At 37.4% G+C, this 26,044-nt stretch overlaps 1 protein-coding gene across 1 annotated transcript; it reads left to right on the plus strand.

The window, feature by feature from the left end:
• On the plus strand, positions 1 to 25,615 carry LOC131941146 (uncharacterized). Its single transcript, XM_059300156.1, has 6 exons — positions 1 to 658; positions 16,961 to 17,091; positions 22,480 to 22,558; positions 23,040 to 23,144; positions 24,031 to 24,200; positions 25,507 to 25,615. The coding sequence occupies exons 1-6, from the start codon at positions 194 to 196 to the stop codon at positions 25,613 to 25,615; spliced, it is 1,059 nt and encodes a 352-aa protein (XP_059156139.1). The 5' UTR covers positions 1 to 193.
• The last annotated feature ends 429 nt before the right edge of the window (positions 25,616 to 26,044 follow it).

A 26,044-nucleotide genomic window follows, 5' to 3' on the forward strand; every position in this document is an offset into this window, starting at 1 on the left:
AGCTTATTATGTTTGGTGTGGGGAAAAAACATTTTCGTTCAGCGATTATCTCAGTGTTTTAAGCATAATCCGTGTGATTCAGCCGTTGAAGTTGGTGTTTTATTATAATACGTTGCCATCGGATCGCGGGTATTTTTATAACACTTGGTTTTCGGAATTAAGACAGAATATACCTTATTTAGATCTTAGGGAGATGAATAGGGTTGTAGTATGTAATACGTTAGATGCTGTGGATTATGTTTTGGAGCAGTTAGTTATCAGTAAAGTTGGGGGTGTTTTCGTTGGAGAAAATGCTATTCTTACTTATACCCCGGATATATTAAAAAATAAGAGTATATTAGCCTATTCAAGATCGGATGAAATCTCTAGTGAAAAAGTTATTTTTTTCGTCAAACAAAACGATCAGACTAATCTTGATGTTGAAGAGTTCAAGACGGCGGTTCACAAATCTTCCTTGGAGTGCCACACACCAGAACAATACGACAGCAACGCTGTGGGGTCTAATCCATTAACAGATCGCAACCATTCCTCGCCGTGTATAGTTTTGTCCAACACAATCTACCCAGAATACATTGCAAACAGCACATCACCTTTTTCTGCTGTGATACGGTCTTTGTACTACGGCAAACCTGATCGAGTTTTTCCTAAACAAACTCAGGTTAGTTTTTTGGTATATTTTTTAATAATCTTTACTGCTGCATAATTGTTCCCTGAGTTTACCCAGCTCTAATGGGTACCTGACTCAAGTTAGCGAATTTAAAGCTGAACGAGCATCGTGCTGACCACAGCATGCCTTCATAAGCCGAGGTCAAGAAACGTATGAACTCTACTTTGCTATGCATCTTTAGGTTAATAATGGGAAATATTCCTTATATTTACTTACTTAATCCACTTTACTCCTTATGGAGCAAATCGCCTCAACCATCACCTTTCATTGTGCTCGGTCTCCGGCTGTTGATTTTGCAGCCTCCCAAGACATCCCTGTTGCCTTCAGTTCTTCAAGAAGACTCCGCCTCCAGCATTGTCTTGGTCGCCCTCTCTTCCGCTTTCCCTAAAGGTTCCACTCAAGCGCCTGACTTGTCACAATAGACTGAGCTTGTCGCTGTTTGTGTCCCATCCAGTGCCTGACTTGTCACAATAGAGTGAGCTTGTCGCTGTTTGTGTCCCATCCAGGCCTGACTTGTCACAATAGACTGAGCTTGTCGCTGTTTGTGTCCCATCCAGCGCCTGACTTGTCACAATAGAGTGAGCTTGTCGCTGTTTGTGTCCCATCCAGGCCTGACTTGTCACAATAGACTGAGCTTGTCGCTGTTTGTGTCCCATCCAGCGCCTGACTTGTCACAATAGAGTGAGCTTGTCGCTGTTTGTGTCCCATCCAGTGCCTGACTTGTCACAATAGAGTGAGCTTGTCGCTGTTTGTGTCCCATCCAGGCCTGACTTGTCACAATAGAGTGAGCTTGTCGCTGTTTGTGTCCCATCCAGGCCTGACTTGTCACAATAGAGTGAGCTTGTCGCTGTTTGTGTCCCATCCAGTGCCTGACTTGTCACAATAGAGTGAGCTTGTCGCTGTTTGTGTCCCATCCAGTGCCTGACTTGTCACAATAGAGTGAGCTTGTCGCTGTTTGTGTCCCATCCAGGCCTGACTTGTCACAATAGAGTGAGCTTGTCGCTGTTTGTGTCCCATCCAGTGGCTGACTTGTCACAATAGAGTGAGCTTGTCGCTGTTTGTGTCCTATCCAGCGCCACATCCTCCTTTCTTCTTATTTCCACTGTCATAGGCTCCTGTCTTGTCTTTCTCAACAATTCTATATCACGACCTTTGTCCTGCCACCTTAATTCAGAATGTGTCTCAGACACTTGTTAATGAAATTCTTTATCTTGTCTGAGCATATCTTTGGGACACTTCAAGAGTCTGTTCTATGCAACGAGACCGCTTTGACATAATGAATATAAAAGCCTTATTTTTTTATTGTTTTTCTTTGTTGCTTTTCCGGTTTTTTTTTATGCTTTATTCTGTACTCATGTTTTAAGGCTAATCAGACTCTAATTGAGACATTTATTGGAATCGTCACAATAAAGCAAAATATTTATAAACAAATCATGAGGGAAAAAGACTTTTTTTTTTACATTAAATGCTTACAAATATAGGTCGAGAATTTTTTTTATGTATAGCACTTAATTTTTCGTATTTTGATGTTTCACGTGTTTATATTGCTATGTGTTTTCATCTATGCTGTTTCAGTATTAATGTGTGTGTTGTTGTTACTTGTGCCAGTAGAATTGTGTGGTATATTTGTTATAGTCATTTCCGAAAAAAAAAGCAGCAGTATTTGCGCATTACCCGTCCATTTTTATCTGAAGAGTTTGAAGAGGGGGGGGGGGGGGTTATAGTGTACACCTGGATTAAAACATTTCAACAGTTAATACCAAAACAATAATAGGGCCCATAAATCTGGCAGCTAAAAGAGATACACACACATGTTTTGTCACCGCAACAATGTGTAACGTGCTTTGAAATAGAAAAAATTGAAAAAAAAAACCCTTTGTAAAATCTTGAATGAAACAACATATTTCACATGTGGGAGAAAAGTCTAGCCCACGTGTAGGCAGGCGCCATACTCACTGACATTTTCTTTTGTGGGATTAGTACATCAATCGCTACAAAAACTCACATACATCATGCTTCGACGGCAATACGATTTATTGTGCGTTAATCACCTTAACACCCCATCCCATACCCCCCTCATTCCCCTCCCCCTACGTCTATGTGCCAATCTACATCAAACTATTTTATGGAGGTTCAGAGCTTTCGTCAAGGTATTGGTAAAATTTACATTCTTCCCTTACAACTCGTTCTCTGCCAAATTTCTTATCTCTCGGTTAGTAACAAAAAGGTCAACTAGGGCATGGGGTGAAGAGGTGGTATAGAGACCCGCTGAGCAAAAATAGTTTTAAAATACATACATCTGTGATCGCATAGATGAGTTGCTATTTTCAACCCATATTAAAAAATATATGGACGACTTCATTTAAAAAAACTGTTGATTTTTCGAAATTTAAGTCCCGCTGAGCCCAAATAATTTAAAAATACATACATCAGCGCTTTAAAAAGTCACAGGAAAAAAAATTAAAAAAAAAAAGTTTTTTGGTAGGAAATAATGCCACATAAAATAGTCACACAGGAAAAAACATTTGGATAAAATAGTCACAGAACTAAAGTCACAAAAAAAGGCACAAAATGTCTTATAACAAGTATTTTGATTTTCATTGTAATTGTTGAGGATCGTAAAATTTTGTCTTCTTTTTCATTTTTTTTTGCTATGGTCTATAACACTAACAAGTAAAATACTATGAGGTAATTTATACAGCAACCTCAACTTATGAAAAAAATGTTAAATACGCTCTAGAAATGTTAATAATAAAAGAAGTTTAGGCACATCATGTTTTGCATTTTTTTTTTCGGCTTCTCCTGATTCGGCTTTGCTATTGCTGCAATGTGTTGAGGCATTATGTCACATTAATTACGTTTCATGCGATCTCACGCTCTGCAACCCCCCCCCCCCTCCATTCCCTTGACGTTTTACCACACCCACCCAATCCCCCCCCCCCCCCCACCACCGATAAGTCGATAATGGCGGAGTTGTGGACATAGGTGAACGTTAATTCCCTCCCCCCCTCCCGCCAAATCAAATTGAGTTTTCCAGAACTATTAATCCTTCAAATATGTGAATTTAAGATTTGTTATACTTTCAACCAGTGTTTCTTCTAGACTTTTTTCTCCGGGCAGGGGGGGGGGGGGGGCTTGAAATTATTTTTTTTTTGTGGGGGGGGGGCGGTAGACTTTCTTTGGGGGGGGGGGACACTGTTAAAAGTATATATTTTCTATATAAATTATACAAATTACATTTCGTTCGGGGGGGGGGGGGGGGGGGCTTTACCACCCGGGTCTACGACAAATTCCCGAAAGACACTTGCCCGAATGCCGTTTGCCCGAAGGCCGATTTCCCGTATGGACACTTGCCCGAATGCGACAAACGCCCGAATGGCCGTTTGCCCGAAAAATGTTAACATTATATATTACTAAATAATCATTCGTAATCAATTTAAATTTATAAATTTTGGTAAACATAACACATCTACGCAAAAAGAAAGTGAAAAAAATAATATTATAAATTACCACGCAGACATTTTAAATTAATTTGTATTTGATATTTAAAAAGTGTAGAAACATACTTTCTCTTCCATATATAAAATTAGACAAAAATACAATTTTCATTCATCTCCGGATTTTAAAATGAGTTTTGCTTTCTTTATTAAGTAATAGCTTCAACACACTGTCTTAACAAGGTGCATTAAATGGAGATCAAACATATCTGACTACATTTAGTTTTTAAATTCGCCACCTAGACCTCGCCTCATTCTTTTGTTAAATGATCACCACACAAGTTTCAGCATAACAAGAAAAACAAACACGCCTGTTCAATGTTGCGAGACGCAGTGCCGGCTACACCGTGTCATACGTGCTGTATATCCAACGCCACACGTCGGCTAAACAAGGTGTTCAAAACATACATCAAAAGAATGTTAGAACACCGCCGCCAACATCACCTTAAATTTACAGGAAAAAATTATTTAATCTCTACATATACGATTTTATGATCCACCATATAAGAAACAATATTGATTTATATAATACGAGCGTGAATCTTATACATAATATTATGTTTGTACAGCCTAAAACAGAACCATATCTTTAATTTAACACATTGTGTATTGGTTGGAAATGTTTAATACATCTCTGTAGACGAAGTTTAAGTAAAGAGGAGGAAGTAGATTGTTTCTTATAGAGGGAATGTTTGGGGCGGGTAGGAAGGAAGGTGAACGGAAAAAAGTCACAGGAATAAAAAACACAGAAAAATAGTCACAGTTTTTGCTAGGAAAAAAAGTCACGGAAAAAAGTCACAATGGAAAAATTTTATGGGAAAAAATGTCACAGAAATAAAGTCACAGAAAAAAAGGTCACACAAATCTTTTTAGAAATATTTTGATTTATTAGTTAAGAATTGTAAAATTGTGTATGTTTATTGTTGTGGGTTGTATTTTTTATAGCTTAAATTATTTATAGACGTTAAAAGCATTATGATTTATAAAAATTGTAAGTAAAAATACTCTAAGATAATTTAAACATCAATCTTAACTTTTGTTACGTATTTAGTTACATAAGCGGTAGAAAAGTTAACTATAAAAGAAATTTAGGCACATCATTGTGTTTTTCATAGGTTTTGCCGTAGGCTATTCTATGGTCGGCCTCTCCTCAGTCGGCATTGTCCGAACATATTTTGTGTTGTTGACGTTTTTTGTCAATGACAGCCTTTAAACCTTGTCGGCTCTCTGTTTTGATCCTAAGTTTTGTTATGTAATGAGCGTGATAAATGTGGGCAGTAAAGGTGGTTGAACTAAGCATAACTATTGTTGCGATGAGTTGAGGGCAGTAATTCAGATGACCTTACCATTTCACGGTAAATTAAATACTATAAACATTATGTTTAACATAATTACAATCTACATAATTCATACTAAATATTTTTAGATGAATTATAAAAATTACTATACGTATACAACCTACACACATTACATTACATTTAATTAATCCTAAGTTAATTTGCACTCTCAGAATATTTAATACATAAAAGTATTAACAAATCCCATGCAAATATATATTTGTGACTTTTTTTCCTGTGACTTTTTTTCCTGTGACTTTTTTCCTGTGACTTTTTTTCTGTGTTTTTTTTTTCCTGTGTTTTTTTTCCTGTGACTTTTTGTCCTACAATCGTATATATGTACAATATGTTACATAAGCGTATATGGAAATAAACGAATAGTATAATAATGTGTTCAATGTAGTAGGTTTTTTTTCTTTTAACTGTTTTTTTCTTTTTGGTCTATACTAAAAGCTCCAATGAAAATATTACAAATCAGAGTTTCTTTCAGGTAACTCATCGAGAGGGAGGGAAGGGTGCACCAATCCCCGGGACCCCAAAGCTCTTATACCACTTCTCCCCTAAATAAACATAATGTATATACAAAATATAAACTTCAACCAGTGTCCGCCCCCCCCCCCCCCCCCGAAAATATAAATCTTCCCCTCTCCATGAAAGAAACTATGTTACAGTGTATTTAAAAATACACAATGCCACATACAACAATAGCGAATCAGCATGAGTAGAGATCTCATAAACCACACACATACCTCAAGTGGAATATTTAATGCTCGTATTCACGCCATTTTTTTTACCTGTTGTAGCCAATAGGAATCGAGCATAGTGCCATATACATAAATGCCAGACGCCATTTTTGGCCTCCCACTTCAATAAATCGTTTACTTCCCGGCCAGCAATCAATGGTGTGTTGTTTCATTCAATGGTGTGTTACACAGTTTTCTTGACAAAATACTGCGTCTGCGCTTCGGCATCAACATCATCATCTTCTCCCATTCATGCTCAAGACATATGGGGTAGATTAAGTAGAATTCATCTGTTTTAATAACTTCAGAATATGAAAGGATAATGTGGTCAGCACTATGCCCAGCCGCCTTTGTTTTCCCAACTAGAGTTAGGTAGACTCAGGGACATTCTACTCACTTGAAACCGGATTCGAGCTCGAGACTTCCGGGTTAGCAATTTAGCTCACTACCGCTCTAACATCCCATTGCGATTTCATTGAAAGTGGCAATCCCCTTACTTTGTAAAAGAAAATACGAAAGGTTTTTTCACAGAGGCCAGTGCAGGGTTTGGCCCGGACGGCTATTTCTATTCTAATTGAAAAATTAGATTATTTAAAAAAAAACAACAGAAAGCAACAAACATTTTATTTATCCGAGTGCATTGAATGTCCCTTTCACCTTCTTGTTGTATAAGAATATACAAAAGCTTTAGGAAAGATCACTGTCACTATTATATTCTGTAACTTCCCCTGCGTGTATACGTTTTATCAATTTTTAAATAGTTACTCTTTTTTGTTTTGTGAAAATAAATAAAATAAACCGGGAGTGATCTCCCTTAAACTTTCTCGAATATTTTTATATAAAATAACAGGGGATACGAACTCGGGCTATAGACATGGTTTTTTAATCCATTTTAAATACTTAAAGTTTTAAAAATAGAATAAAATCTCGTAGACGAAAGAATTGCACACCAAGTGAACGCTAAATAAAAAAGTGCATAATAGTGCGTAATATTATTAGTACTTTAAAATTTTACTTTATTTTTTTGAGAAATCAGAAGTAGCGTACATTACTACTTCCGGTCAACGGAAATGACTCAAAATTTAACAGAAGGTCTTTTATTTACATGTGATAGGCTTTTGAAAATTTCAAAGTAGGAAAAGTACCATTTCCGGTTATCGGAAATCGCTCAAAAGTTGATACGGATCTACGATTTTGATAAAATACTTATATATGAAATTTCATAAACCTAGCTGTAACGGTACTCAAGTTATCGTGTTTACACACACACACACACAGACAGACACACAGACAGACACACAGACATACGGACAAGATTGCAAAATTATGTTTTTCCGTATCAGTGAGATGTAAAACGTCGAGATTTGTAAAAATCTCGATATTTTTTTTGCACGATTACAAGACTTTCTCTATACTTCGTATATACGAGAAAGTAAAAACCCTGACAAAATCAATTTATAACGTTAGTGGTAAGTGAAAACAATATATTTCTCACCTTCAGACTCCATACTTAAAGCGACCACCAAAATCAGAAATAAGCTTGTAGATATTTTCATCTTGTCAACTGTTTTTCTCACTGTAATTACTAGCGACGTCCTTCACTTTGATCTGATGGTTACAATGTCCAGGTCAACAGCTGTCGACCTGCAGTGCCCTATTTCAAGGTATTCCTCACATTGAGACGTGCTCGTTAGTCGAGACTAGTAATATGTTTTGGAAGCACAATACGATGAAGAGGGGAGGGGGTTGTAAGTATAATATAAAAATATAGATATTCATGTTCTTTAACTCAGTGTGTATATGAATGACAGTATCAGTCAGTTAGTCTTTCTGTCTGTCTATCTTTTTGTCAGTCACCTTTCCATTCGTCCGTCTCTTTACCTGCCATTCTGTCTGTCGTTCCATGTGTTTGTCCGGATATGGATGGATGGATGGATGGATGGATGGATGGATGGATGGATGGATGGATGGATGGATGGATGGATGGATGGATGGATGGATGGATGGATGGATGGATGGATGGATGGATGGATGGATGTGTGGATGGATGGATGGATGGATGGATGGATGGATGGATGGATGGATGGATGGATGGATGGATGGATGGATGGATGGATGGATGGATGGATGGATGGATGGATGGATGGATGGATGGATGGATGGATGGATGGATGGATGGATGGATGGATGGATGGATGGATGGATGGATGGATGGATGGATGGATGGATGGATGGATGGATGGATGGATGGATGGATGGATGGATGGATGGATGGATGGATGGATGGATGGATGGATGGATGGATGGATGGATGGATGGATGGATGGATGGATGGATGGATGGATGGATGGATGGATGGATGGATGGATGGATGGATGGATGGATGGATGGATGGATGGATGGATGGATGGATGGATGGATGGATGGATGGATGGATGGATGGATGGATGGATGGATGGATGGATGGATGGATGGATGGATGGATGGATGGATGGATGGATGGATGGATGGATGGATGGATGGATGGATGGATGGATGGATGGATGGATGGATGGATGGATGGATGGATGGATGGATGGATGGATGGATGGATGGATGGATGGATGGATGGATGGATGGATGGATGGATGGATGGATGGATGGATGGATGGATGGATGGATGGATGGATGGATGGATGGATGGATGGATGGATGGATGGATGGATGGATGGATGGATGGATTGTATTTAATGTAATTTGTTTCGCGATTTTTTTAAGCAAGCCATTCTATCGTAAAAAATATATTATGCTTTCTATTGATTAAAAGCTGTAGTCGTTTCTAAGTTTTTTCTGAGTGTAAAATTATTTTTTATACAAAAATACAGAATTTGATTTTTGATCTACAACATATTTTAACTATTAAAAAATCAATCTTTGAAACACAAGATTTACAAAATAGTTCAAAACAATGCAATGTAGGAATTGTAGGATAGAAAAAGAATGGCACTAAGCACACAATTATTATTTTTAACCCTCATGACACCATTAACGACAACCCAAATCTACCACATTCAATATGCCACACAACCCAATCCATCGATATAAACGTGACTCAAACCATACAACACACATCAAAGCTAGTTCCACTTATCCCAGGATAGCTAGAAGCATGTACGAACAAAAAACAGCAAAAACTTTGAAGCCTTAAAAATTGATTTAATTTTCATTCTAATTTGATTAAAGAAAACAGAAGTTAATTACTTTTTTAACATTGACATAACGTACTATAACAATAAAACAGTTTTCCCTTATGCATAATCTAGTCATCAAGGAACGCCAAAGCTTCAATTCATTTCATAATGAATTCAACGCTCACAATAGCCGGCTCTAAATAAAAAACGAAAATACATAAAAGTGTGCATATAAATATATGAATATGGATAAATAAATAAATAAATTTATATACACACACATATATATATGTCTATGTCTATGTCTATGTCTATGTCTATGTCTATGTCTATGTCTATGTCTATGTCTATGTCTATGTCTATGTCTATGTCTATGTCTATGTCTATGTCTATGTCTATGTCTATGTCTATGTCTATGTCTATGTCTATGTCTATGTCTATGTCTATGTCTATGTCTATGTCTATGTCTATGTCTATGTCTATGTCTATGTCTATGTCTATGTCTATGTCTATGTCTATGTCTATGTCTATGTCTATGTCTATGTCTATGTCTATGTCTATGTCTATGTCTATGTCTATGTCTATGTCTATGTCTATGTCTATGTCTATGTCTATGTCTATGTCTATGTCTATGTCTATGTCTATGTCTATGTCTGTGTCTGTGTCTGTGTCTGTGTCTGTGTCTGTGTCTGTGTCTGTGTCTGTGTCTGTGTCTGTGTCTGTGTCTGTGTCTGTGTCTGTGTCTGTGTCTGTGTCTGTGTCTGTGTCTGTGTCTGTGTCCCGTGTCCCGTGTCCCGTGTCCCGTGTCCCGTGTCCCCTGTCCCATGTCCCATGTCCCATGTCCCATGTCCTGTCCCATGTCCTGTCCCATGTCCTGTCCCATGTCCCATGTCCCATGTCCCATGTCCCATGTCCCATGTCCCATGTCCCATGTCCCATGTCCCATGTCCCATGTCCCATGTCCATGTCCCATGTCCCATGTCCCATGTCCCATGTCCCATGTCCCATGTCCCAAGTACCATGTCCCAAGTACCATGTCCCATGTCCCATGTCCCATGTCCCATGTCCCATGTCCCATGTCCCATGTCCCATGTCCCATGTCCCATGTCCCATGTCCCATGTCCCATGTCCCATGTCCCATGTCCCATGTCCCATGTCCCATGTCCCATGTCCCATGTCTCATGTCTCATGTCTCATGTCTCATTTCTTATTTCTCATTTCTCATTTCTCTCTATGCCAATCTCTACGTGTACGTATACGTGTACGTGTACATGTACGTGTACGTGTACGTGTACGTGTACGTGTACGTGTACGTGTACGTGTACGTGTACGTGTACGTGTACATGTTTATGGTTATGTATATGGATATTATTATTGTTTTTATTTTGTATTGTATTAGGAGTTGGTGTTTCTGATTATATTTCTTGTAGCCGTTTGTGTGCTCAAAGTGGATGTTGTGTGGTTGAAAACCCGAAATTTAGACTAGTCTGCTGAGGCGATGCGTCGCTGTGTGAAATTGCGTTTTGCTTACTAAAACACGTTAACTGAGGACGTTTATTTTAATTCTTCTAAAGTGCTAACAATTTATTGATATATGTATATGTATATGTAGGCTATATATATATATATATATATATATATATATATATATATATATATATATATTTCATGTATAGTATCTTGTAATAAGTAATAATTGATGTTATTTCTTGGATCGATATTGTATTTCTAGGCAAAAATAATTCAGACATTATGACTATATAACGCCCAGATGGGGATATTTTGTTGTGTTTGACACAGAATCGATATTCAATTCTGTTTGATAAAGGATTGATATTTCATTAAGTTTAAAACAATTTTTAGAGTTTGTTCTTTTCTAAGAATTCGCTAATTGGATTTCTTCTATGATTTGTCACTTATCTTTTGCTATTTTTTTTTCAGTTTGCTCTGTATGATTGGGTGTTTTTTTTTAGTTGTTCTCTTGTTGTTTTTTTTATAAATTGATTACATGTTAGTTGTAGTTTTCAGTTGTGAATGTGTTGATATCATTCCCTAGTTAGATTTATGTAAATAGTTTAATCTATATATGAGCTTGTGCGTTTGTGTGTATGAGTGTTTTGAGTCATTTTTTTTGAAAGTTTACAGGCATCTCAGCTTTGGTGTGCAGCATTTGCCGTTTGAACCTCCACACTTCATTAGAGCTTGTTTGCATCTGTGAATAAAGAAATTTTTGTAGCCAGTAGTAAAGCAAGTACAATAGACATTTAGGCTGCGATTAGTATCATACTATCTATATCATTTTTGTATGCAAACAAAAGCGGCTGCAAAAAAAAATTAATCAATTATCAAAACAATTTACTTATTACGTTGTTTGAATGCTAATTATTGCTAATCATTGCTAATTATTGTTTACTATGAGTGCAAATTGTATTTACACTCTATTTATTCTCTGGCTTAAAATTGTCGTCCACATGAACCTGGCCTTTCAATTTTCTTGATGTAGAAAATTCTCAGGAATAGCGAGATCAAATATAATTTGATTTCTATCTTCAGTAGTAAAATAAAAAGTGCTTTAAATGTTCTAAAACATTGTTTATAAAAATAGAATTATATTATTTACCTAAAGCATCTCATTATTAAAAAATCAATATTTGAAACGCATGTTAAAAAAGTTATTAAAGAAGATAGCACCTACTTGCCATTTATGCCACCTGGTTCATAATTATTGATATTCCAAAGATAACCTAACCATGTTACTTGTTTGTTTTGCGGGTTGAATTCATAGAGGGGTACAAGGGAAGCTATATGAAAACACCAACAGTTGTAAGAAAATTGATCATGGTAGTTTCAAACATAACCTAACCATATAACTTGTTTGTATAGCGGTTTGTATTAATAAAGCCGTACTCAGTGGCGTAGCGAGGTCGGGTGTCGCCCGGTGCGGCATTCAATGTTATCACCCCTACCCCCAGCCCCCCCCCCCGGGAAAATTTAAAAAATATCCATATCCATGTCCATACCCGTACCCGTACCCGTACCCGAACACGTACCCATACCCGTACCCGTACCCGTACCCGTACCCGTACCCGTACCCGTACACGTACACGTACACGTACACGTACACGTACACGTACACGTACACGTACACGTACACGTACACGTACACGTACACGTACACGTACACGTACACGTACACGTACACGTACACGTACACTACGTACACGTACACGTACACGTACACGTACAGGTAGGTAGGTAGAGCCTACGCATGTGTATATGTATTCACATATATTTTTTTATGTATTTAATTTAATTTTTTACCTCCCAGCCCCTAAACATGGATTAACATATCAGTTATTACGATTCTCAATCAAACCATTTACCTTAGGCATAGTTTGCAACGTTAAGTTAATGTAACTTCCACCCACCCACTCACCTCCCCACCCCCCCCACCCCCCCCCCCCCCCACCCCACCCCTAAGGCGACGGCTTTAAACTGTGCCCAGTTATAACACTAACGACTTTTATCTATAGACGGTTAGTACAGCTTGATGTAGTATGTTTTCTATATCATTAGCAGGTTAACGTCATGGTGTCACCCCCCCCCCCCCACCTCCACCCTTGTCAGGATTGATCAAATTTGCTCTTACAGACTATTAACACTCTAATTAATCACTTAAATAAGTGGAATAATCATTTTTCTGCATATATTTTGCTAGTTTCTGCCTTTGTGTCTACCCCCAAATGGTGTTACCGGGTGCAGTCTGCACCCCCCGTTCCCTCCTCCTCGCTACGCCTCTGGGGGTTCATATAAAACTATTTGAAAACACTAACAGTTGTCAGAAATTTGAATATTTTTAACGGATGTTAACAGCCACGCTAAAATCTGTCATACATAAATGATTTAATTTGCATACAATATTTTGCTAAAACACTAGAGCGATAACAATATTCAGCGAATTTTAGTATAGAGCTACCAACATGATATAATATAGTGCAGTAAAGGGTAGTTTAACAGTAAAAGTATAGACATGCATGTAGTGAGGTAAGTGGCTAATAATATATGAGGTAATAGTATTATAGGTATTGAGGTTTAAGATCGACTTTTAAGTACTGAGGTACCTGATCTGTCCATTAAATTGAAAAATATTATTTTTAAATTTTTAAAATTTAAAAAATACGGTTAAAAAGGTCGATGAGGTCTTATAAACTTTACAAAGCTGTTTCTATTTAATTTTAGTATCGTCACTTAGTATTTTTTATTCCACTACTAAATTCTATAACAAAAATACATTTGTATTACTATTGTCAATAAAAATTTTAAATTGATACTCTTGTTTTCTGAATTAAAAAATCCCTGAAAATATCATTTTCTAATGCTAGTGATAAGGTAAAAAAAGTATGTTTCTCACCTTCAGACCTCATGCTAAAAATGACTGCCAAATTCAGAAATAAACTTGCCGATATTTTCATCTTGTCCACTGTTTTTTTCTCTCACTGTAATCAGTAGCGACCTCTTCAGTGTGATCTAGTGAACTAGTGGTCACAATGTCCAGGTCAGTGCCCTATTTCAAGGTATTCGAGGTTTGACTCGCGAATTAAGAGAGGCTAGTAATATGTCTGGGAAGCGGATTACGCGAGGCGAGAGTTGGGATTGGGGGGGGGGGGGATAAATGGTTAAGCGTGATGGATGATAGGTTCGGAGTGTAAGATAAAAATATGTCTGCCTGCCTGCCTGCGTGTCTGTCTGTCTGCCTACCTGCGGGTCTTTCTGTCTGCCTGCCTGGTGTCTGTCTGTCTGCCTGCCTGCCTGCCTGTCCGTCTGCCTGCCTGCCAGCCTGTCTGCCTGCCTGCCAGCATGTCTGTCTGTCTGTCTGTCTGTCCGTCTGTCTATCCGTCCGTCTGTCTGTCTATCTGTCTGTCCGTCTGTCTATCCGTCCGTCTGTCTGTCTGTCTGTCTGTTTGTTTGTTATGCCTCACGACATAATTATATAACACACTCCGAAGAAAACCAAACATTATCCCGCCCCACATATAAATCAAACCCCCAACCCCCTCACATTAAAACTCCATCCTCTTAGGTACTTGTGAGGGTGGGGATTTTTAAGAGGCGTAACGAATCCAACAACACAAGTCCAAGTTCAATTATGAAATGTTCTTTATTAACAAAGATATATATTCAAGTTTCTACCTAACTAGCCCATTCTATACTCTCTACTGCAGAGGTGTAGCGACCCCTCCCCGGCGCCCGGGGACAAACTTTTCGATTTGCATCCCCCCCTCGAGATTTCGATGTGCACCCCCCCCCCCTCAAACTGTTCGATTTGCACCCCCCTCGAGATTTCGATTTGCATCCCCCCCCTCAAACTTTCGATTTGCATCCCCCCCCCCCTCAAACTTTCGATTTGCACCCCCCTTCAACCTTCAATTTATTTTTCCAACCCATTTTGGCGCCCCCTAAGGTCGGCGCCCGGGGACATATGTCCCCCCCCACCTCTTTTCACCAACCCCTCCCCCCACCCCCGTGAAAGCAGCCTCCTCTTAGTTACCTCCCCTAAGTTTAAAATCGTTTCAAACTAAATTATCTGCCCCTAATAGCCGTCACTAAACCCGGTTCGACGATTGTAAAATTTAACGCGAAACACAGCTCAAAAGACCCTGTAGGGGTGGAGGGCGGTAGGGAGCGCGCTTACAGCTTGGTGTTTTCTAGGGTTTCCAAGAAGAGAAGCTGTCGAAAAACGAAACCCCCCTCCCTCCCCCCCCCCCTTACCGATTTTCCCCGTCCTCCTCCCCCCCCCACCCCCGCAAAAGTCCATCATTTATTCTATAGGGTTCCAGTTCATCTGACTTGCTGCCCTCGCCTCATAGGGTACGATTTTCGGCAATTGTGCGTCTGTCTGCCCTTCCCCTTCCTGATTGTAGGAAAAAAAGTCACAAGAAAAAAGTCACAGGAAAAAAAAGTCACAAATATATATTTGCATGGGATTTGTTAATACTTGTATGTATTAAATATTCAGAGAGTGCAAATTAAATTAGGATTAATTAAATGTAATGTAATGTGTGTAGGTTGTATACGTATAGTAATTTTTATAATTCATCTAAAATATTTAGTATGAATTATGTACATTGTAATTATGTTAAACATAATATTTATAGCATTTAATTTACCGTGAAATGGTAAGGTCATCTGAATTACTGCCCTCAACTCATCGCAACAATAGTTATGCTTAGTTCAACCACCTTTACTGCCCACATTTATCACGCTCATTACATAACAAAACTTAGGATCAAAACAGAGAGCCGACAAGGTTCAAAGGCTGTCATTGACACAAAACGTCAACAACACAAAATATGTTCGGACAATGCCGACTGAGGAGAGGCTGACCATAGATTAGCCTACGGCAAAACCTATGAAAAACACAATGATGTGCCTACATTTCTTTTATAGTTAACTTTTCTACCGCGTATGTAACTAAATACGTAACAAAAGTTAAGATTGTTGTGTAAATTATCTTAGAGTATTTTTACTTACAATTTTTATAAATCATAATGCTTTTAACGTCTATAAATAATTTAAGCTATAAAAAAATACAACCCATAACAATAAACATACACAATTTTACAATTCTTAACAAATAAAACAAAATATTTCTAAAAAGATTTGTGTGACTTTTTTTCTGTGCCTTTTTTCCGATAAAAATTTTTCATTGTGACTTTTTTTTCCGTGACTTTTTTTCCTAGCAAAAACTGACTTTTTTTCTGTGTTTTTTTCCTTGTGACTTTTTTCCGTTCACCCATATATGCACCGCTCGACTACTGAGACGCTTTCATCTGTATACAGCGCCAAACACAGAACCAACACAGTGTTTAGTCAATACAACTTCGTCTTTCCTGTTTAGAGCTTAGCCTTTGCAGCACATTTTTACGCAACAAATCTTGGCAAATCACGAACAGCTCAAGGCGTCGTATTCACATTAAAAAAAAACATGTCACATAATTTATTCTACACTCAGTCAAACTGTTTGTTCTGATCGTGACTATTCAAGAATAAAAACCATCGTATCTTAACGTATTCACAATAGCGCAATTGTTTTGAGTTCATGCAAGAAATTTGTTGACAAAGATTTAGCCAAACGAAATTCACTAACTGAAATTTCTCAGATATGTTCATTATTCATTATTAAACATTCATTTTCCTTAACTATATTATTCACTTGATGTAATAGAATTATTCTGGAATCATAAGGATTAGTGGGCTCACATTGTTTCCTCTATGATACCTTGGTGGATACCTAGCCTAGGTGGATACCTAGGTGGATTGGATTTAGAACATAATAATGCATAGATTTGTTTGTTTGTGTGTTTGTCCACAGCATACTAGCACCAATATGTGAGCTTGTCTATATGTTCAAGGCAGTGTGTATGTTTGTTGGCCTTCTTGTCTGTATGTTTAAGTGTATATGTTAAATGATCGCTGTTTTCAAACGCAGTGGCATTTCCCTAACCCATAGAACATGTGAGGTACCAGTTTGATTCTTGACTTGCAGGACGCCGCTGACGTCGTGCCACTGACCAACCATCTGATCCTGATGAACCCCAACCACCGCCAGCCCATCGAGTGGGCGTTCGAACACTACCTCAGCGCTCTGTCAGCTCTGTACGTGGCACGCTTCGACAGGTAAGGCCAGCGCTGTTCCGCTGTGTTGGGTACCAGCGAGCAGCGAGGTACCTTTGTGTTGGGGTTAGCTTGGTGGTGGGGGGTCCATGTGTATCTGTGCGGCTTGTTGGTGGTGGTGAAAGTGGTTAGGGGGGGGGGGGAGGGAGAATGGGGTCCATGTGTTTGAGTGCGGCTTGTTGGTGGTGGTTAGAGTGGTTGGGGGGGGGGGGAGAAGGGGTCCATGTAAATGAGTGCGGCTCGTTGGTGGTGAAAGTGTTGTTGTTTTTTTTTGGGGGGGGGGGTCTCGTGAAAAGCCGTTTCTTTGTTTGCTGGTTCAACAAAAATAATCAATACGTGGTTTTTTATTGGTTACACTTTGATTGCGATAGCTGCCTACTTATGGAATTTGTAGCAGTATCAAAGGTACTATCACATAATTACACACACACACACTCACACACACACACACAAACACACATACACACTCATACGCACTCACGTGAACTGTATTATGCACACATTATCTACGAGAAAAATGGCCCGTTGAGGAAGGGTACAACGGGCGCTAGGCTGATAGTGCTGTCTCTTTTCTCTAAACTAAAACCAACCCACCCCCCCCACACACCACCCCACCCCCACCCCCACCCCCACCCCCCCACCCCCACCACACACCACCCCCCACCCCCACCCCCACCCCCCACACACACCACCCCCTCCACACACCGCCCCCCTCCCCCCACCCCCCCTACCCCTCCACCCCCCCCTCCACCCCCCCCCCCCAAAAAAACATGTCTACCGTCCCATTCAACGAAATATAATTATATACTTTTTCCAGTGTCCGCCCCCTCCCAGAAAATTCTACCCCCCGCCCCCGAAAATTTCAAGTACCCCCCACCCCTCTCCGGGGAGGAAAAAGTCTGAAAGAAACACTGAAACCAACCCACCCCCCCACACACCACCCCCCACCCCCACACACCACCCCACCCCCCCCCCACACACACACACCACCCCCCCCACCCCTCCACCCCCCCACCCCCCCCCCCCAAAAAAAAACATGTCTACCGTCCCATTCAACGAAATATAATTATATACTTTTTCCAGTGTCCGCCCCCTCCCAGAAAATTCTACCCCCGCCCCCGAAAATTTCAAGTACCCCCACCCCTCTCCGGGGAGGAAAAAGTCTGAAAGAAACACTGAAACAAACCCACCCCCCCCCACACACCCCCCCACCCCCCCCACACCCCCCCACACACACACCACCCCCCCCCCCCACCCCTCCACCCCTCCACCCCTCCACCCCCCAACCCCCCCCCCCCCAAAAAAAAAACATGTCTACCGTCCCATTGCAAGAAAACCACTTTTTAGATTAGACACATTAATTAGGCGGTAATTTTATTATAGAGTATCGATGAAGAAATTTCTTTTGAGTTGGGGAGGGGGAGGGGCTCAGACGTTCTTACGCGTGGGGTGGGGCTTCGCCCCTACCCGAAGAATTGTATGCAAGAAACTCTTCACGCAAACCACTTAGATTAGACAACATTTCCTCTTTATTCAATGTTTACGCCAGAATCAATGACGTCATTATATTACTGTGTGCACTTTCCGCCTTGAGATTATTTTCAACTCTATGCTAAATGTGTCGACGTCATACTTCGTTTTTCGAATTACTATGCATGTTTTTAAATTGCTTGTGTTTTCTCTAGAGCGTTCTTGTCAGACAGATAGATAGATAGATAGATAGATAGATAGATAGATAGATAGATAGACAGACAGCGAAACTATTATTATAGATAATCTATAATATAAGCGGGCTGAGCGTGTGTCAGTCCTTTCTTCCTTCCTTCTGTCATCGCTATAGATTTTGGAACCATAAAAGTAAACATCGCACCATGCTGTGCTTTTCAGTGCACCGCAGTGTCTTATTATAAGTAATAGAGTAGGGTTTGTTTATATAACGACATGGAGCTATTTTATAATTGCCACTGTGTTTACTCTTTTGCATAACTTAAAGAAAATATTAAATACACGCACATGGCTAAAACATATTAAAAGGATCAATGTCAAATATCATTTTCGTTTATATTCCTAGAAAAGGTGGATACATTTCAATAACATAATAACAGTACGGTAGAAAAATCAAATTAATTTAACTCTTTTTTCTAATTTTGACAAAGGAGGTAATTTAAAAATACATTAAACTCACGCTAATAAAAAATGTGAATGCAAATATACGATCGTCATAGAAGGAATTAGTGTTGCAATAATATAATTAGCAAAATGTGAATGCAAATTATTCGGATGTGTTAGAGGAAATTATTGTTAGAAAATTATAATTAGCATGGATTGATAAAAGGCAATCTTTTATTTATTTTATTCACTGAATGTAGGCCCTACTGTTTATTACTTATAATTTTTAATCAACTATTCAGCACTATTATAGACGCGTCATCACGTTCATTAGGTGCGCAATGGTTTTAGTTATGAAACTCTATTGTACATTTTTAAAATTTAAAGTACTGGAAAAAAAAATGCGTGAATGGATAAAGTGAAATATTGTATATATTATAGATACTGCCTATTATTTATACTGTTTTCTAATTATTATTCTATCTTTCGGGTTTTATAGGAGAGGCGTAGCGAGGGGGGGGGGGGCATATGTCCCCGGGTGCCGACCTTAGGGGGCGCCAAAGTGTGTTGGAAAAAATTTGCGAAGGGGGGGGGGGGGTGGTGGAAAGTTTTAGGGCGGGGGGGGGGAAGGGGTGCAAATCGAAAGTTTGAGGGGGGGGGGGGTGCAAATCACCGGAAAGGGCGCGATTTGGCGCTACGGGCTAGACTGTGAGCAATATGCCTTTATGATTGCATTTAAATTGTGTTTATGTTATGAGTGTTGTGTTTGTTTTTTCGTGTTTTTTTTTTTTGTTTTTTTTTTGCGTTCGTTTGTTTTGTGTTTAGTTTTGTTCTGTTGGTACATTTAAAAAAGATTTACCGTGGCGGAGCACGGGATGCAGCTAGTCTATAATATAAGCGGGCTGAGCGTATGTCAGTCCTTCCTTCCTTCTGTCATCGCTATAGCTTTTGGAACCAAAAAAGTAAACATTCGCACCATGCTGTGCTTTTCAGTGCACCGCAGTGTCTTATTATAAGTATTAGAATAGGGTTTGTTTATATAGCGGCATAGAGCTATTTTATAATTTCCACTGTTTGTACAATTTTGCATAACGTAAAGAGAATATTAAATACACGCACATTGCTAAAACATATTTAAAGGATCAATGTCAAATATAGTTTTCGTTAATATTCCTAGAAAAAGTGTATACATTTTAATAACATAATAACTGTAGGTTAGAAAAATCTAATGAAACTGTTTAGTAATTTTGCCAAGGGAGGTATTTTAAAAATAAATTAAACTCACGCTAAAAATGTGAATGCAAAATCTGCAAGACGGAATAATTGTTGGAATAATATAATTAGCAAAATGTGAATGCAAATTATGCAGACGTGTAAGAGTACATTATTGTTGGAATATTATAATTAGCATTGATTGATAAAAGGCTATCTTTTATTTATTTTATTCACTGAATGTACTGTTTACTAATTATAATTTTTAATCAACTATTCTCCATTATTATAGACGCGTCATCACGTTCATTAGGTGCGAAATGGTTTTAGTTATGAAACTCTATTGTAAATTTTTAAAAAGTACTGGGGAAAAAAGTGTGAATTGATAAAGTGATATATGGTATGTAAAACACGGATATTTTAAATACTTCCTATTATTTATACTGTTTACTAATTATTATTCTATCTTTCGGTTTGCGGACAAGCTAGGGGTTTTATAGGAGAGGCGTAGCGAGGGGCGCCAAAATGGTGGGGGGTGGAAATCGAAAGTTTTAGGGCGGGAGGGGGGTGCAAATCGAAAGTCTGAGGGGGATGCAAATCAAAAGTTCAAGGGGTGGGGTGGAAATTGAAAGTTTGACGGGAGGGGATGCAAATCGTAAGTTTGAGGGAGGGTCAAATCGAAAGTTTGTCCCCGGGCGCCGGAAAGGGTCGCTACGCCTCTGTTTTGTAGTCATTCACTGTGTCAGACGCGTCCGCCCGCGCTCGGAAAGGGCGCGATTTGGAGCTACGGGCTAGAATGTGAGCAATATGCCTTTATGATTGCATTTAAATTGTGTTTATGTTATGAGTGTTGTGTTTGTTTTTTCGTTTGTGTTTTCTTTTTGCGTTCGTTTGTGTTGTGTTTAGTTTTGATCTGTTCCCAAGTTGGTAGATTTTAAAAAGATTTACCGTGGCGGAGCACGGGATGCAGCTAGTTCTAAATAATAGATTAAATAGACGAAAATATACTTTAAAAAAAAAAAAACTAAAAGTGATATTTCAAACCAAGTTAAATATAATCTAGTTCAGAAATTAGCAAATGATTCAATAACAAGATACATCAATATCGATTTTTTTTTCATAAGCTTTAGTATTGATTTATAGATGGATATAAAAGTAAACGTTATCCATAATATAATAAATCTATATTGTAGTTATCCATCACATCATGTATATATAATGTACTTATCCATACTACAATGTATCCATAATGTACTTATCCATACTACAAAAAGTGTATCCATAATGTACTTATCCAACCTACAATGTATCCATAATGTACTTATCCATACTGCAATGTATCCATAATGTACTTATCCATACTACAATAAATCCATTATGTACTTATCCATACTATAGTAAATCCATAATGTACTTATCCATACTACAGTAAATCCATATTGTACTTGTCTATTCTACAATGTATCCATAATGTACTTATCCATACTACAATGTATCCATAATGTACTTATCCATACTGCAATGTATCCATAATGTACTTATCCATACTACAATAAATCCATTATGTACTTATCCATACTATAGTAAATCCATAATGTACTTATCCATACTAAAGTAAATCCATATTGTACTTGTCTATTCTACAATGTATCCATAATGTACTTATCCATACTACAATGTATCCATAATGTACTTATCCATACTACAATAAATCCATTATGTACTTATCCATACTAAATTGTATCCATAATGTACTTATCCATACTACAATGTATCCATAATGTACTTATCCATACTACAAAAAGTGTATCCATAATGTACTTATCCAACCTACAATGTATCCATAATGTACTTATCCATACTGCAATGTATCCATAATGTACTTATCCATACTACAATAAATCCATTATGTACTTATCCATACTACAATAAATCCATTATGTACTTATCCATACTACAGTAAATCCATATTGTACTTGTCTATACTACAATGTATCCATAATGTACTTATCCATACTACAATGTATCCATAATGTACTTATCCATACTACAATGTATCCATTGAACCAGAGTGTACGTCCATGGTGACACAGAACCTTCTGGAAAATACTGGAACAAATTAAAGAAAGAAAACGTCACGTTCGTCTATGTGAGTTTAAATATAGCAAAAAAATTAAGTTAAAAATAACAATATATCATGAAAATATCAATAATGACATAACTGACAATTTGCCTACCTTTTTACGCACGTAAATAATATAACAAGCTTAATTAATAAATTAGCGTTTCCAATGTATATGAAATTTGATAAATACATTTAGTATTTTTAAAAAAAAATATTTAAACCTTTCTAAAAAAAATCATGCTTTAAATGTTAAATCTACTAATCAATAAATTGGCAACGCTATAAAGCCATATAATATTCCTAAGTAAACTTAAGGACTCTATAAAACTGGATATTTAACGATTGTAGACCTTGTAAAATAGAAGAATTTTTTTTTTTAATTTTACACAAGGCACTTGTGTATAAAACTATAGATAACAAAAACAACGTTAAAATAGTATTGCTTATGAACATGGTGTAGATGTCACTGGTATTCAATTTTAACAATTTTTTTTTATTATTTCAGATAGATGGCATTAGCTCAATATTTCAACAAAATGTCTTAGAAATGGCTCATAAAACTGACATTTTGAGGGTTTTGGTTTTATATAAATACGGTGGAGTATACAACGTAAGTAATCCACTTTTGTTATATAAATTATCTATTGTTTTTCAGTTTATATTATCCGTTCCCTATGAATGGTATTATTTCTGGTATTTTTAACATGAGCATATGTACCTTGAATCAATAGAAGGACATGGAGTATTTTAATTCCTATCTCAACGGTATTACTAAATAATTGGTTATATTGTAATTAAAATTGTTACTGAAACGATGCAATGGCAAAGAAACAATGTTGCTAGTTCCTGTAAAATGTGATTTCATGAAAAATGTTATCGTGAGACCTTTAAAACTAATGACACACGTGATGTTCAAAATGAATATTCGATGCTGTATATTTTTTTATTATAAAATTTATTTTGCAAGAACGTAAGAACGATGATTTCCAATGCGTATTGTTAAAGAGCGAATAAGAAAAATGACTGAATTGGTATTATTAAAACACGAATAAGAACAATGACTGAATTTGTATTATAAAAACACGAATAAGAACAATGACTGAATTTGTATTATTAAAACACGAATAGGAACAATGACTGAATTTGTATTATAAAAACACGAATAAGAAAAATGACTGAATTTGTATTATTAAAACACGAATAAGAACAATGACTGAATTTGTATTATTAAAACACGAATAAGAACAATGACTGAATTTGTATTATAAAAACACTAATAAGAACAATGATTGAATTTGTATTATAAAAACACGAATAAGAACAATGACTGAATTTGTATTATTAAAACACGAATAAGAACAATGACTGAATTTGTAGTATAAAAACACGAATAAGAACAATGACTGAATTTGTATTATTGAAACACGAATAAGAACAATGACTGAATTTGCATTATAAAAACACAAATAAGAACAATGAATGAATATGCATTGTAGGACAACGACGTGATTTGGGTGAATCCGATTTCCGACGACCTCCGACGTTACCCGACGGTGGCGTGTCTGGAACTGTCAAAGGAAGGAGACTGGCCCAGGGTCATCAACAACGGTGTGTTGGCATCAAAACCCAAGGCTCCGTTTCTAGTTCATGTTCTGGAGTCTTTCTGGTAAGTTGTATCCGACATATTGGTATCGTTGTCATTTTTTTGAAAAAGAAATCTACACTTTCGAACCTTATGATCCTTGAGGCAGACAAAGTAGAGTTCACGTGTTTTTGTGACTTCGGCACATATAGAGATAAATTGGTCAGCCCTGCCGCCTTTATTTCCCTTACTAAATCAAGTTCGGAATCCGAATTCGAAACTCTCTGGTTTGCAGTCGATAGCTCTACCACTCGACCACACCGTCCCTTTATGCATTGGTATTAAATGTAAGATTTAAGATTTATAATTTTGTACTGGAATTTTAAATTTCCAAAACCATTTGATGTTTACCTAACCTAACGAATAAAATTTTAAATGATAAAGATTTTCGAAAAAAAAACAACCCAGTATATATAACTAAATAAATGGAATGCGTGTGTTCTTAAAAATAAAAGTGGTGTATCTCGTTTTATCCAGATAGAGAAAAGCTTGTATTGTGGGCCAAAAGACCTGTTTAAAAAATACAAAAGCCCGGTCACAATAAAAGTTTTTCTGTCTACGTCTTTCAATCAATGCCACAATGCAAGGAACATGTGTATTAAGAGTGTTAACGTTGGTGGATTAGACAAGTATTGTTGTTGTAAAGTTAACAAGTGTGAATGTTGGTGGGTTAGACATGTATTGTTGTTGTAAAGTTAACACGTGTGAATGTTTAGAGAATTTATTTTATTTTTGTTGTAAGTGTGAATGTGTTGTAACAAGTGACAAACTTACTTTTCTTCTGGGCGTGACTTCGAGTATAAAGGAGGAACGACTGTTATACGAAAGTTGAAATAGTGTAACATACAGCATTATGTAAAGTAATATAACTTGATAATTTGAAGATATAATTAAACTTCCTAAAAACTCTATTCAATAACTACGGTAATTAGCTAAAACCATTTCATAAAACAAATCAATTCACACAACCATCCCGTCACTAAAACATTAACACATTTAATGTTGCTAACGTTCCTACCAAAAAGGTCTCTGACAAAAATCATTTTTATGACTTTGTAGATAAACGAATCTACATGCGTTTTAAAAAATATATTAATATCATTAATAAAAAAAATAATTCAACGATGAAATGTCGAAACAATAGTTGACTAGGTGATAAAAAAGTAAAATATTACAATAAGTTAAAAGAAGACGAAAACAGTGAGTAGAAAAATATATCGCCACAGGGTTGCTACTTTCTGGAGATAAAGAACACGTAATTCTTTAATTATAAGGCTTTTCCCCCCACATCAAGATGTATTGCCATTCTTTTCTTTTGGTATCATTGCAGGTATTACAGGGATGATTTATGGGCGCTCAATTCAGTCTACATGTTCTACAAGGTGTTTGAAAGGTACCCGGACACGATACACATAGATAAAAGGTTACAGGTTAGTTAACATCCTCATTTCAAGTAGGTGTCACAAATGATCAGTCAAATACAAGCAGGAGTACACACACGTACATCTATACTCCCCCTCCCAATATATATATATATATATATATATATATATATATATATATATATATATATATATATATATATATATATATATACATACATATTTATTTGTGTGTGCGTGTGTGTGTGTCTGTGTTCGTGTGTGTATGTAAGTAAATATACATACACTACAGTTGACATGGGTTACTTAGTTTTTCTGTTACGGCTTGCGATAGGTTCTCCTCAGTGCTCCTATTGTTTCAGATGTTATGCAACATCAACCTATGCAGGCCAGTGTGGATTGACGATTCAGACAACAGGAACCAATCCTATGCCATAGAGGAAGCTAATGGTAGGTTTTATTTTCACTATTTCTAAGCTACATACA

This window comes from Physella acuta, unplaced genomic scaffold (assembly GCF_028476545.2).
Source record: "Physella acuta isolate Inbredline_101_S28 unplaced genomic scaffold, ASM2847654v3 ptg000350l, whole genome shotgun sequence".
Classification (NCBI taxonomy): Eukaryota; Metazoa; Mollusca; class Gastropoda; family Physidae; genus Physella; species Physella acuta.